Source organism: Lolium rigidum, chromosome 6 (genome assembly GCF_022539505.1).
Source record: "Lolium rigidum isolate FL_2022 chromosome 6, APGP_CSIRO_Lrig_0.1, whole genome shotgun sequence".
In the NCBI taxonomy this organism is placed as follows: domain Eukaryota; kingdom Viridiplantae; phylum Streptophyta; class Magnoliopsida; order Poales; family Poaceae; genus Lolium; species Lolium rigidum.
This window is the reverse complement of record NC_061513.1, coordinates 243,965,662-243,980,613: the sequence shown is the minus strand read 5'-3', so window position 1 is coordinate 243,980,613 and position 14,952 is coordinate 243,965,662. Positions and strand designations below refer to the sequence as shown.

Below are 14,952 nucleotides of genomic sequence, written 5' to 3'. Positions count from 1 at the left end.
AGGTGGACTTTTTAGGCATAAATGCATGTCTGGATAGCGGTCTATGTACTTTGTCGTAATGCCCTGATTAAATCTCATAGTACTCATCATGATATATGTATGTGCATTGTTATGCCTTCTTTATTTGTCAATTGCCCAACCGTAATTTGTTCACCCAACATCTGTTTATCTTATGGGAGAGACACCACTAGTGAACTGTGGACCCCGGTCCAATTCTTTACATCTGAAATACAATCTACTTCAATACTTGTTCTTTACTGTTCTTCGCAAACAAACATCATCATCCACACTATACATCTAATCCTTTGTTTACGAGCAAGCCGGTGAGATTGATAACCTCAACCGTTACGTTGGGGCAAAGTACTTTGATTGTGTTGTGCAGGTTCCACGTTGGCGCCGGAATCCCTGGTGTTGCGCCGCACTACACTCCACCACCAACAACCTTCACGTGTTCCTTGACTCCTACTGGTTCGATAACCTTGGTTTCTTACTGAGGGATACTTACTGCTGTGCGCATCACACCTTTCTCTTGGGGTTCCCAACGGACGTGTCGACTGCACGCCATCAGTAGGCTACCTATTTGCACCAATAACAAGCTCTAGCGCTGACCGTAGACAACCAATGATACTCACACAAGGCGATATAATGGGGCAATGCAACTATTTGGAGGAAAGGTTGCAATGCACTAGAGAGACGCTAGCAAAGCTCAACGAGACAGGCACAAGATTGCTCAACTACGGGTGCAGTAAAGTAAACTTAGGCCTTCACTTGATTGTACTAGCACTTCACTTTTCTTTTTGTATTACACACGCAGCTATGTAGCTCTTTTTGCTTCTTTTCAAAAAAAAAATTTGATTTTATGACACAACTCCTTGATAACACGGCCAACAAGATATGCAAAGCACCAAACCCTAATGAGCAGCCTGTCGAGCGGTAAAACTAGTCTCTTCTGGGGAAGTTCCTAGTCACTTATATCGATAGGCTGTGTCTATGGTTGGGAAACAAGCACACTGTACGCTATGTGGACTCGGAGTAACAAAACTGAAACTAGAGAATAATAGAGACTCAAACCCTAACAATACTAGATGCAAGAAAAGATACGCAAAAACAACTACGAAAAGCAACTAAAATTCGAAATTAGTGCAATCTACGGCTATGGCAAACCCTAACCCTAATATTTTTGGCTTTTTCTGGATAGGAAAACACTCACAACTCAACTATGGGGTGGATTGTGGATGGCTTACCGAGGAAAACTGGAAATCTGATACCAAGATGATATGGGGTGGCCCGATCTTCTCAGTAAGCAACTGTGGTGATGATGATCACGGGGTGATAGCAGTGGAGGAACACGACGATGTAGTGGATGATAACTTGTATGACGCAACGAGATCTCTCGATTGGTCCATGTCGCCAATGCAACAGCTCTCAACCCTGCAAGATATTCGCAACTCCACACACTTGCGCACGTAGCCGCCGACCAAGAAGCGGTAAGTTGCAACCGTCTAATTCCCAATGGAACAACAGATCACACAAGACTTTATCAGGATCTACACAATATCAAGCAATATGGTGTAGGGATTCAATAGTTTTGCTAGAGCAAACAACTAAGAACTAGGGTTTATCTTAAACGTGGTCTAAAGCAGCTAGGGGGTCGTCCAAGGCACTTATATAGGCGTCCGGACGAGTTACGGTCGAAAAATACAAGTAAAACCGACCCAGAATAGATCTGATCGAGACAGACTCGGACTAGTCCGGTCTGGGATCCGGTTGACCGGGTCAGGGACCGGGCTGGCCGGTCTGGACCGGGCGGCAACCGGAAAGGTCGCAAAACCGTCCGGTTGGCCCCGGTACAACGCCCGGTTGGCGCCGGGGTAAATCTGGTCTGCCGCCCGGTTTACCGGGCCAGGGACCGGGCGCGCCGGCGTGCCGACCGGTCGGACCGGGTTCTGGACCGGCCTGGACTTCTTCTTCTCCTCTCGCGCATGCCTCCCGCTCCTCCCTCGCGCGTCCATGAGATATCTTCATGTCCAGCTCCATGTCCAGCCTCACGTCCTTCTTCACGTCCAGCTGCTTCTCTTCTCCTCGTGCGATGCTTGTCTCCTCTTCATACCTGATGATACATAAATAACAAGACTTAGGCAGTATAAAGTTCTCATCAATCAGAGTATCGTTTAGAAACAAGTTCACCTGTTGTTTAAGTAGCTTCGCACGAGCCCTTGTAATTGGTCCAATCCTAACTTCATTGGACTTGAGCTTTACAGCAGGTTCATCTTCATTTGTCAATGACGGAGGTAGTGGTGTAGTAGGGATGTCCTCATCATCGCCTCTTGGAACATGGCAGGCGAGGACGGGGAGAAGCTCGAAGGGGAGAAAGCCGGCGGGGAAGTGCTTGTACCTTGGATCGGCCAGTGGCCGGGGAACATGGCGCCGCCGCCGCCGCCGCGAGGATGGCCCATGCTCATGGCCATGGAGACCTTCCTCGCTTGTTCGTCCTCCGTTGCCAATGCCACCCTCTCCGCGTTGAGTTTCTTCTCTCTCTCCGCCCTGGCGCTTGTTTCTACCTGTCGCCGGAGCTCGTCCGCCGCCCACTCGGCGTTGCCCACTCGGCGTTGGACACACCCGGCGGCCGCTCCTTCTTCGGCCGCGACTTCCTCGGCTTCGGTGGCATGGTGGTGGACGAGAAAGAGGAGGGGGAGGGGAATGGAGATGGCTACACAGATTCGGCGGGAGAGAATGGGGATATGCAAGCAAATTGGAGGGAAATCGACAGGATTTGTCGGACCAGTCGCCGACTACGAGGGTCCACACGACTCTTTCGCGCAAAATTCTTTCGTCCGGAGTCCCCGAGCGCGCCTCGGGGGACCGGGGATGGCGTGGGGTCGCCGGATGGATTTAGGCCCAAATCCGGACGAAATCGAGGAACCGGGGGCGCGGCTGGGCCGAATTACGCCGTCCGGATGGGAAAAACGTCGCTCGGGGGCCTCGTCGGGGAGACGAGTGGGGATGCTCTCAAAGTAACAATGGGAATATGACTCAACGTTTATGGTTCAACGGGATGTATATTCGTGGAATGCACACATGTCATTATAGGCATCTTGGTCCCGCTGATGATCATTGATCGGAGAGGCGTCTCGATCATGTTTGTGTGTTCTCAAACCGTAGCGTAACATGCTTAATGGTTTGTTGATGCCTGGAGATGCTTTTGGTATCATTGGAAACACCGGAGAATAGAGAAGAGAGAACCAGAATAGTTTCGTAGAGATCTGAATTAAGTTCGAAGTGATCTGAAAAGAGTTTTGGGTCACTGGGAATTAAATAATATGTATTATATATTAATTAAGTAAATTAATATAAAATTAATATTTATTTAGTAAAGGAAAAAATGCATCCCACCTTAATGGGCCCCTCCCGAAGGGGAGCCTATTAGGGGGTCGACTAACGCCCCCCCCCACATGGGCCATGTGGTTCGGTGCCCTAGGCTTAGGGTTTGGGCGCACGGACCTCCCTTGGCCCAAAAAAGTTCCAAAGTTACTAGACAATTTGTCATAAATGCTTTGGTGAATTTATACAGAGGAAATTTTGGGTTCCAGAGTTACAGGATAATTCCTGAAGTGTCCGGGATTTACTGGAGAAGTGCCAAAGGGAGGGCCGAAAAGCCAACCCCACAAAGTCTAGCCGCACCAAGTCCAGCCCCACCAAGTTTGTCCGCATGGGAGAGCTAGGGCCCATTAGGGTGGCCCCCGAAGCCCTATTTTGGTAGCCACCAGATCTCCCTTAATTAAAGGGGCAGCTAGGGTTTTGGGGCTCCTACACAACCTTCCTTGCAAAGGGGGCCACCACCTAACCAGCCAAAGAGGGGGTAGCCAAGGGAGGGTGGGGCGATGCCCTAGGCTGCCACCCTTGCCCACGGTTATCCCTCTCCTTAACCCTTATATAAAGAGGGTGGCCCCTCTCTTCCAAAACATCTCTTGAGTCTCAGAAACAATGGCCCTTTGGTTGTCTTATCCTCTCCCTCCCTCTCTCCCTCCCTTTGGTGTTTTATCCATTGAGGAAGTCATCCACATACGCATGCTGAAAGGCTCCCAATTCTCACCGTTAGCATGACGTCCTAGGCGGCGTAACACTTACGGATTGGACTAAAGGATGTGTGGATACCGGCATAGGGATCATACCTTTGATCCTTAGATTGGATCAAGGCGGAGATATGTCCTTGCAGCTAGGAGGGATACGCCTAGCTGCAATGATTGTCGCATTCAAAGTCATCATCGAGCCTCTTCCGCTTTAGTTCGGTGAATTCTTCTAGATCCAATCTTGTTATTTTATCTTCATAGATATATCTTGGGTGATCGTGTAGGACAAATTTTTTTTTACATGCATCAAACCCCTTCATCTAGGAGGTTCTGCCAAGAATTTTCTTCTTCATAGACAGATCTTCTAGATCCACGTTGTTAGTTGCGTGCTCACAAATGTTCTCCTCCGGTACTTCGATTTGTATTGTAGGAGAAGGAAAACTCGCCTAATATGTCAGCAAACTCAGTGTTGTCGGCGGTGCCGCTTCGATATATGTCGGTGTCAAATAGGTAATGTCTACTTCAGAAGAATAACATCATGACATGGCCACCAGCTATGTCCACCTTCGTCCTCAACAGGGTTTTTAGCTCATCAAGAATGGGGTCCCAATGGATAAGGGGTTAGGTTGAAAGACCTTGAAACTTTTGCAAAGGTTGTTTTCCGGTTATGTTGGCGTCGATTCCTCGGAAGAGATCTACAACCATCTGACAACGATGTGTACTTTCCTTGCATCAAGGTTGAATCAATTAGAGTACTTTCACTTCTTCGTTAGCTCATATATGACCAACAACTAACTAACTTTGTTCCGACTTACGATAATCCGAAGGACACTGACCTCATCAACAAGCCCATTAGAACTATGGTTAGACAAAGATCATCTCTGTTAGTCGTATTCCCACAACGCCCATCTCTCCGATTGCATGCATCATGCCTGCCACCACATCGTGGAACACAAGGACACGCCACCAACGAGACCTGAATGCAGGATGAGGTGGTTTACGGCCTTCCTGAGGAAGCATCTCGTATGAGGAGCCGGCTCGCATGTCGTGTTGGCACTAATAATTATTATGACTATGATAATGATGTATTTTTGGGAGTAGCTATGCTTGACAAGAACTGATGCAAGTCTGTATATTTTGTGAGGTTGCAGCAACCAAACTGACGCTAAAAGTTGCCCTCTTTTTCTTAATTGAACAAAATGCTGTAGGGAAAGCCCCTACATTTTATTAAATTATAACTTAAATTTTAATCTCTCTCGAGGCTTGAACCTTTGTACTGGTTGGGTTTTCATCCGCCGTAGGCTTTGATATTTTTATTTTGTCCCAAATGTCTGACACAACCAAAAGACGCGGTTTGGGCTAATTCCCAACCCTGTCATATGCCAGTTCTCTATATTGTCCAGAATTTTTTCTCCAAAACAGAAATCCATAAAAGGAATTGTTCAGTCTTCTTTCCACATTGTATCAATCAACTGAGTGTGCTTAGTTTACAGTCCTCAATTTACACCATTTTGATTGCTGCACCTACGCAAAGAATATTGTAACCCGAGAACCAATAAAATATGGTCAAATTACGCATGGCTCTTACAGGGATAATGTTTTCCTCTTTCCAGGGTTCAAAACTGGCAGCAAGATACATCATCAGGAGTTGACATGACAACACAACGCCAAACACTCCCAGCACTATCTATACATATAAGTAGTGACAATCTACAGTCTGCACCAACGAAGAGATCTATATATAAGCTCAAGAGTACAGGTCAACACTGCATGGTTAGGAATCTCGGCTCTTGGCAGCTCACAACAATCAAACACGCTTCCAGAACCTCTCATGATTTCATGATAATGCACTTTCAATGAGCTCAAGGAAACCAGGGGGTGACAATGGCGGCATCGCTTCTTCCTGGACATCTATCATTTCCAGAATCTTTCTTGCACTTGCATGGGAATTGTCATTACCGCCTTCTTTTAACGTAGTGGATCGGGCAGCTGTTACATTTGTGTGGATAGACTCCTTGTTTTCAAGACCAATGTTTGACAACTTTACTTTAGGGTGTGCTTTTGCGGATGTTACTGCAGCGGTGAAGATGCCAGATTCCTTGAGACCACGAATAATAGCCTGGAAAGATGACACATAGCTTAGCAGCATTGAGATTACGAATCACATTTTTGATTTTAAGATAAAAGGTTTACCATTGGAGCATATATGCGTGTTAAAACACCCTTCCTCAAGAGCTTCAAATTGGTATCTTTGTCCGTCCATACAACATGTTCGTGGTACCTGAACATATGCAGCCAAACAAATATAATGCTGTTCTTCAGGAGAGGGGTAGGAAGGGATGGGCTGCAGTTGTGCAGATGGGTAAGGTGGTTACCAGTTCCTCATCTCTTGCTCAGTAGCTGTTGAAGCAATTACGAATGCCTGTCATGTCAGAGGAAAGGAAGTAAATTTAGTTTTGCCACTTATCCAAACAAAAATTCCTATGGAACCGCATCAGTTGTTTCAGGGAAAGCCATAATCCAGAAAAGGTCATTAAGAGTGTCAGCTACTTGTTCTTAGGAACTGGTTTCCTCTGTATACTGAATTGCTGTTACTTTTTTTAAACGATGCCCACGTATCACTTCAATAAACAAAATTGCATAATGTTTGACCAGGTAACCATAGGCCAACAACTTATATTGCACAGGTGTAGCAACGGAAATAAACAAATGTAACTCACCAATCTGTCAAACTCCAAGATAAAACATCGCTTCACATCCTCTTTTGTTGGCTTGCAGCCACACCTATCCCTTCTTGAAGTTAAATCTGAGAACTTTGTGTAAGTGTAATGCAGAATAGCAGCCTCCTCCAACTTGATTTCACTACATGAAAGATAACAGAAACAGATGGCTAAGTAATCCAGTAGAATTTTTCCCTAGAAGCTGGCTATAATTTAGTAACCGACACTAGAAAGAAAAGAAAAACTTCATAAATTTAGATATCTGCTATCATACTTTGGGGTTTTCATGTAGTTGTGCCATCTATGAGCACCATTCGGGCGCATATGCTCCTGGACCCTTGCCGCTGATTTCCCGTTACCGTAAGTGAGGAAGTAGTTTGGATTACCCCGTGTTGCCTCTTTGTAGAGGCCAAAGTATGTATCCTTCGGAAGATGATCGTAGTTCTTCTTAAACATGGAAACCTGCAGTTACATAAATATGGTACTATAAGTTTGCTTGGATTTTTAGCTGTGATGAGCTATAGCCTAGATGGGCCTATTAGCACATTTTAGCCAAGTCGCACTTGCCTCAGCACCTTACTTAGTTGTGTTGCTTTACTTATGCAACCACCTCTTAAGAAAACGACCCACTAGTTAAGGAGGGGAGTTGCTGAGTGTGTTTTGTGTCACTTGAGTCTTGTCAATTAGAGTTCGCTGAATTGGCTCCTTGCAAACCGAGAATTTTCTAGCCCAACAAAGCTACCTTGCCCCCAAAAGAGTGGATATTCTTACGGTTCCAACAACATTGAGCGAGGCTAGAAAATTCATGGCCTGAGATCCAACGGTTCTCTACATTGTATTCTAAAAGGATAATGCACAAACATGGTAGCATAGTAATTAAAGAAGAGCAGTGAGTCCCTACTTTCAAGTGTGGACCTGGATCCTACAAGGAAATAACAAGGACTTCTGCTACCAATCGCCACAACCAGAGCCCTCTTGATATTCTAATACTGTCTTCTCATTGACACAAACTTTTAATGACAACATTTCAAATTACAGGTATACAACTTGTCTTCAGGCTAAAGTAAGTATCCATTACCTGGAGTTGCAGTTATACCATGGCTTTCACTAAACGATGCCTTTTTGCCATCGTATAGGACAAACTATACACTTCCACTGAATAATTGTAACTGGCAAAAATAGCTTACGTACCTCAGTAAAAGGATCTTTGATGTCATCCCGCTCAACGCTGCTCTCCTAAGAAACAGAATCTTACCAGTCAGATGTGAATGAGTTACTTAATTCAAGAACGGATTAGCTCGGTAACTCACATAGTTGGGGAAGATAACCATGTCAACATTATCAGGAACATCCAAAAGCAACCGCCGCAGAGAGTACTCCCTGGCACCCGCTGGATGAATTAACTCATCAGTATCAAGATGTATGATCCAATCCATTCCAGCCTCCTGCGATAATCAAACAGGGAAGCTCACAATAAACTCACTACAAAATACAAGGCCTAATCAACCAACAAAAGCATGTAAAATCCTCCTTTAGAACATAACTACTTGTCAATGTCCGGAAACAATTGACTGATGTAAACTAACATTCCTATTATAGCCTTGGCAAAATAGCAAAGCACACTAATGTGATTGGAGTTTCTTGAAATTTTAGCAAAGAGAAGTAGAGACTGGGTTACAAACATGGAACAGACTATTGGACTGCAGAAGAGAAAATATATTTTCATTCAGGAGTAACTATGATATGCATGTTTCCTGTTTGTATTATATGCAGCTACAAACATTGTATCAGAGACATTAGTATATTATTGTAACTTAAATCCGTCATATCAGCTTATAGTCTTGTACTATGGATGATAAATGGGTATTGATGTTGTTGTTAAATAGTTCAACAGAGACCAGAATACTATATGATGATAATTATATGTCCTCTGGCGCAAAAAATATATATTCGAAACAGTAAGATGGTAGTGGACAATGGATAACACGAAGAGCACCACCATTTGTGAATCAAATGCTGATGATTATCTTTAATACACCTTACGAAAGGACATGAACGTCAAAATTTCTATTCAGGCAGATACTATCAAACAGATAGAAATAGCTCATACCCTTGCCATAACAATAGCCATTTCCATGTTAAGTGACTGCTTAACAAACAACTCGTAATTGCATGGCTTGTAAAAGAAACCTGAAAGCCAAGTCTCATTCCAAATGCGGCTGAAAATGATAGAAATAGAATAAGTATAGACAACCCAAGCATAAAGAATATACATCAACAAACTTTATAGAAAAATATACATAATAGCCTTGTACAAGACAAAAAGAAAAGGATTCTTAAACAACAATGCAAGAACATGAAAAGTTCAATTAATGGCATTGTGATAGAAGTGATTTGACATCTTTACGTACTACACCTCAAGACACATCATTTTCAGCAATACTGACAGAATTTATCAATGCATGTCTTATCATTGTTGATTAGTGTTGTAGCTGAGCTTTTCATCGAACATAACATATTTACAAAAACTAGCTTTGTTACTTCAGAAAGAAAGTAGTTGCGTATGCACATAACTATTGAGTGTATCACCGTACCTTCTGTCTTGTTGTTCTTTTAGTTCTTTAGTTCTGAAAATAATTTTTACACCCTAAAATAGAGCCACATGAAGTCAGAAGTATACCAGGAAAGATCATACAACAAAAGTACAGGGAGAGATTAATTACCCGAATAGATTCAAGAACCGAAGTAACAGCTGGTTTAGCAGCCTCTCCTTCAACAAACAAAATGAAGTGTGAAACACCAATGACCTTGTGATAATACAACCATGGAAGAATTTGGTGTAGGCTAGCAGATGTGCTTCCCGTGATACAGATCTGCAGTATCATAAAAAAAATACGGAAGGGACAGAATTAGTTCTACATAAGCGTCGCGCCATGCTACACAATAAATACATGCATACTGGAATCTTCGCGACTAAAATATGATCTGATGTTTAAGTTAAATAGTTGTTTTAGTTCAAAATTATGTGATTCTGGTCTGATTTTGGCAAGTCCTCCCTACGTCATCCCATATCTAGAAACCATGTGAGCATCATATATCCTGTTAGCCAGACTTGCTATTCAAGATAGTTGGATGCAGATAAGCCTGAAGTCCAACCCATGTTAATTATGACACAAGAATGTGTATATAGTGGAGAAAATGTGCTAGTAAACCATCACCAACATGGCCCCATTTGTTTATATGAATAGAGCAACTGCAACAAAAAAATTACTGAATGAAAATGGCTCTTTCATCAGTACATGAAGCAATAAGCATTGCTATTGAGTCCTTGCACATGAAAGCAACAAGCAAACATGGCAGGTAGCTCTGCACAAAATAGACCCATAGGTTCAGGAATATTAGAAGCATGCTGCATGCACCATGGAGGCATGGACCACCATATTCCCCTCTTGGTGTCTAAAAACTACATAGACTCCGACGAGATGAAAGCTAGCTCTCTGGTTTCTCTAAGTAATGTTTTTTATGACACAATTTCCTCAAATAAACAATAGGAACAAGCACCTAGTATTTGAATATGTAAGTTACTGAAATTCTGCAAGCTCCATTGCTGCACACCTAGTGAACACTAGTTCTCATTGAGTGATGAAAAGTTTAGCGACAGATCATACTGTGTGCACAAATGCAAGATTGCAAGTCAGGCAACCTGACTCTGACAACAAGTTCATGGGATGTTGTACTGAGTAACAGAAGTAATGCAGCTGCACTGTTTGACCTCTAGACTGCGTCGGCCATTTTTGCCACTTTGGTGTGACAGAAAAGAAACAGCACATTCTGCAACAACTAAATCACACTTGAAATAACACAAATCTTCTCTACAGGATAGGCTTTTCCACTAAGAAGTAAGAACCTAAGAGGATCCTAGCCGATCCCTTATAATTTAGCCCCCTATCCGGCCGAGTATCCTTTAACTCCTTATATTTAGTCCTCTAAGAAAAGCGGTACCTAATCGATTCCCTACACTTAACTCCCTAAAATTATTTCCTGCGGTTTTGTTGCAACTACACAAACATAGTGATAAAATCCATAGCATAGTCATACAAATTCATAGCATTGTCATACAAATCACTAACATAGTTGTATAGTGCATACAAATCACTAACATAGTCTCATAGGTCATAGTGTTCTAGCTTCTCCACTTGATCAACCCTAGCCGGCATTGGAGCGCATTACAAGAATGTGGCACCTATTTAAGAGTGATGCTGGTGATCTAGTTTCTCCACTTGTGTTGGACTTGTTAGAACACTCATGAATTTGTTGCCAAAATTTATCGAACGGTTGCTTTCCACTCCAATGCCTCCAGAAGAACTTGATCATTGAATCATTCCATGCGAAATACAGTGCATTGTCGCCATCCTCCGTAGATTTGAGCTGTCTCTTTTTGGACTTATTCACGGGACGTGTTTCAAATGAAATTGTGTAAACACATCGGCATATATCTTCTACCTCATTCAGAAGAAAAGGGCCAACAAGGTATTTGTTGGCACTGTGCCGACAGTCATTGGTGCGTCCTTAGGATGAAAAGAGAAGGACGCCGCCGCAGACGATTTCGGCGCCCCTATGACAGTGAGAGCTTTCGAGGAGTCCAGATCAGCCTCCTCCATCTCCATGGACCCGGCGACAACGGATCAAACGGAGGAGGTCGACGGGGGCGTGGGGAATTCGAGACCATCAGATGTCGATGGACGGACCCGGAGGAGGTCGCCAGCAAGAGTTTTTGGCGACGACACGGCGGCCCGATTATGGCTCGATTCCGGCGAGGGCAGCCTCCGGCGAGCGAGTTGGCGTGGGGCAGGAGGTTGGCGGAGACTGAGGGGTGTCAGCAGAGGCGACGCCGGCGACGGTGTGGTGCAGGCGCGGGAGTTTGTGGGTGGCCGAGTTTTACTAAAGAGAGGCCACGTCCAAGTACATTTAGTTGTCAGGCCGGCTGAGGAGTAATTTACTCCTCTAACCGGTTTGAGAGTTCGGCTAGCTGCACTTTAGAGTAAACCCGAAATTTTAATCCTCTAAGCGATTATAAGGGATCAGCTAGAGATGCTCTAAGATAAGGTCAATCTATTAGCCAGAGATTCTAAATCCTGAAAAAAAGAAACCACTAGGCGTTAATGTACCACTATGAAATCCTTCAGTGTGATCGAATCATCTTGTTAGTGTATCTTCAAATTTTCAGTCGAGGTTATGTTAAACATCAGCTCAGCAGACTAACTTCTCGGATCACATCTATACTAATCACAATCCCATAGCACGAGATCACATCGAACCGCTCTAGAAAGGTAGAAAGGGGGATCTCTAAGCGCAGATCAGATCGGAGCGGAGGGCGGATGCACCTTAGGGGTTATAGCGGCTTCGGAGTCGAAGCTCCAGCCTCGGTAGAGGGAGATGCCATGGGAGGAGGCGCTCCGGCCGAGGATCTCGGCGCAGTCGGCGGCCGCAGAGGAGGCCGACGCGGAGGAGACGGCGAAGTAGGAGCCGCCGCTTCCCTGGGAGGAGGAGCCGAGAGGGCTGTTCTCCATGCCTGGGAACCGCTGCGTGTCGGCAGGCCACGCGGCGCCGGTCGGGTCGCGCATGCCGCCGCGCCACTGGAGCGCGAAGGCGAACGCGGCGAGCGCGAGCGGCAGCAGCGTGAGGAGGAGGAGCACGCGCGTCGCGAACGCCGCCGCCCCTCCGCCGCCGGCCGCGGATGAGGAGGAGGCGCCGCGGTAGCCCGCCATTGGGGAGAGTCGGTGGCTGGTTGGTGGAGACCTCCGTCGTCCTCCTCTCTGGTCGTGGAGCTGCTCTCCAGCGAGCGTTGCCGGAAGGAGAAGCTGAGCATTCTACGGGCTGGGCCGTCACGAGCATGAGTGAAGTACAAGATGTTGGACTGTGGAATTATTCATGGGCCAGAACTAGTAAAGGCCGGGCACAGCACTGGTTAGACTCCTCAATCCACTAAAATGCTTAGTTCCTCAAAACAAAACTAAAATGTTTAGTAGACTCTCCAAAAAAAGATACTCCCTCTGATCCACATTCGTTGAAAGGCTAGAACTTAAAAAGAACTTATATTTCATTAAAATTCTTACTTTTTAGAAAACTATGAACTTAATATATTCTCATATTTTGATTCCATTGCTGGTTTTATGAATATTCAGATCATTTGTGCTTGATTGCTTTAGATTTGAAGTTTTGAATATTTCAACTTTTGATTTGCTCCTTTAAATTTTCAATTAAAGAAGTGGCTAAGAGGCAAGTTAAAGCTTGAAAGGCTAGGCATTCTCACATGAGTAACACTACACCTACGGGAATTTTTTACGCGATCCTTGTGTTGAAATATTGGGCCCATTTTTAGTGGCCCAAATTAGATTTCAGTTTTCCTATAAATCTCAAAGCCCACATAGTGGCAGCCATGTGAGTTTGAGCCCAAGTTGGTGGCAGCTCACTAGGGAGTGGCAAGAGGTGGGAAGTTTAGTCCCACATGGAAAGTTGGGAGGAAGTTAGACCACCTTATAAGGTGGGTTGTTTCACCACTAGTAAGTGAGTGAGAATAGGAGTGCTACACGCGCGCGCTCCTCCTCCTCCTCGCTCGCTCGACTCGACTCGACTCGACTCGACTCGACTCGACTCGACTCGACTCGACTCGACACGTCACGACGCGCGCGCCGCGCTCGTGTTGAGTGGATTGAGCCTCGAGCCACGCGTCGCAGTTAGTCGGTTCGGGTCGCTCCCGGATCGTGGGCTATCTGTAACCGACTCGAAACGTTCGTGCGACGTGGGCGTGGCCCACGTTGCCTAGGGTTTCCCGAGCCTATATAATATCTTGCCCGGCTACCGCAGAAATATATCTAATACACGAGTTAGGGTTTCCACCTCTCTCTGCTTGCGCCGCTATCGTAGCCTACTCCATCCCGCGCGCCGACGTGCATCGGCGAACGGGAGAGCGAGTCTCCGGAACCGCTCGTCCTTGCGATCCCGTACGGGAGAGGGCGAATTAGGTTTTTGGGAAGCGCTCTGCGCGGTCGCTCAAGCTCTCCATCACGGGTCGCCTTCCGTCCAAGTCGGGCGATGCTGCCTACCGTCGTCTACAACGCCGTCTACTTCGACCCGTCGTCCCCGTCATCAACAACGTTGTCATCAACAACGTTACTGTGCTGCGACATCATCTGCTACACCTCCACCGCCACCTCCACCGGATCGGTACGTGCGACATATCTCGATCTGTTTAGCGATGGATGTTGTACCGTTTGCTATGCTACTGTTCATGTTGATCACTACATCTAGTATGTTCGAGTTTCACATGTTAGTAGTTACTGTCGTCATGCTTAATATTCTGGAATTAATCATGGAAATTGTGCCTAATTCTCCAACAATCCAAAAACCTAATTGTAGGCAATTTCCTGAGTTAACAATGGCTGGTTTTTCCGATGCACTGAGGCCGGATAAGTTTACCGGTGTGCACTTTAAGAGATGGCAGTATAAGGCCATGCTCTGGCTTACTCATCTGAAAGTGTTCGATGTTACTGATGGTTTACCCGAAGGAACTATATCTGATCAAGATCAGAACAAGTTCAAGGAAAACAATACTCTCTTTGTCGGATGCGTTCTGAGCATTCTTGCTGATCGTCTGTGTGATGTGTACATGCACATAACGGATGGTAAAGAGCTCCGGGAGGCACTGAATGCTAAGTTCGGTGCAACCGATGCGAGAGTGAAGCTGTACATCATGGAGAACTTCCATGACATCGGGATGGTTAACAACCGTTCCGTAGTCGAACAAGCTCATGAGATACGAGTGCATTGCGAAAGAGCTTGAACTCCTTAAGTGTGCCTTACCCGACAAGTTTGTGGCTGGATGCATCATCGCTAAGTTGCCCCCTTCATGGAGGAACTTTGCCACAACTCTCAAACACAAGAGACAGGGAGATATCGGTTGAAAATCCGATAGCGTCTCTTGATGTTGAGGAGAAAGCTCGGGCTAAGGATAATGCCGAGAAAGGAGAGGGTCGGTCTAGCGCCAACATGGTGCGAAGAAACCCTACAGCAAGAACAAAGGGAATAACAAGCCCTCCTTCAATAAGCCTATGAAGACTACAACCTTCAAGAAGAAGAAGATGATAAACAAAGCGAGATCT

At 45.3% G+C, this 14,952-nt stretch overlaps 1 protein-coding gene across 1 annotated transcript; it reads right to left on the bottom strand.

Annotated features, from left to right (window-relative positions):
* Positions 1 to 5,430: 5,430 nt before the first annotated feature.
* LOC124661582 (glycosyltransferase-like KOBITO 1) lies at positions 5,431 to 12,573 on the bottom strand. The gene is made up of 11 exons (XM_047199457.1): positions 12,175 to 12,573; positions 9,514 to 9,663; positions 9,385 to 9,437; positions 8,901 to 9,009; positions 8,101 to 8,235; positions 7,982 to 8,026; positions 7,065 to 7,252; positions 6,791 to 6,932; positions 6,446 to 6,492; positions 6,264 to 6,351; positions 5,431 to 6,189 (listed from the first exon to the last, which is right to left on the bottom strand). The coding sequence occupies exons 1-11, from the start codon at positions 12,556 to 12,558 to the stop codon at positions 5,908 to 5,910; spliced, it is 1,623 nt and encodes a 540-aa protein (XP_047055413.1). The 5' UTR covers positions 12,559 to 12,573; the 3' UTR covers positions 5,431 to 5,907.
* Positions 12,574 to 14,952: the final 2,379 nt, after the last annotated feature.

Excerpts from the sequence above, each read along its gene's own strand:
- LOC124661582 (XM_047199457.1), bottom strand. The coding sequence starts at position 12,558 with ATGGCGGGCTACCGCGGCGCCTCCTCCTCATCCGCGGCCGGCGGCGGA. Across the intron at positions 9,664-12,174 it reads AAGCCGCTATAACCCCTAAG|ATCTGTATCACGGGAAGCAC; the intron begins GTGCATCCGCCC and ends ATGATACTGCAG. Across the intron at positions 6,493-6,790 it reads TCTTGGAGTTTGACAGATTG|GCATTCGTAATTGCTTCAAC; the intron begins GTGAGTTACATT and ends CTGACATGACAG.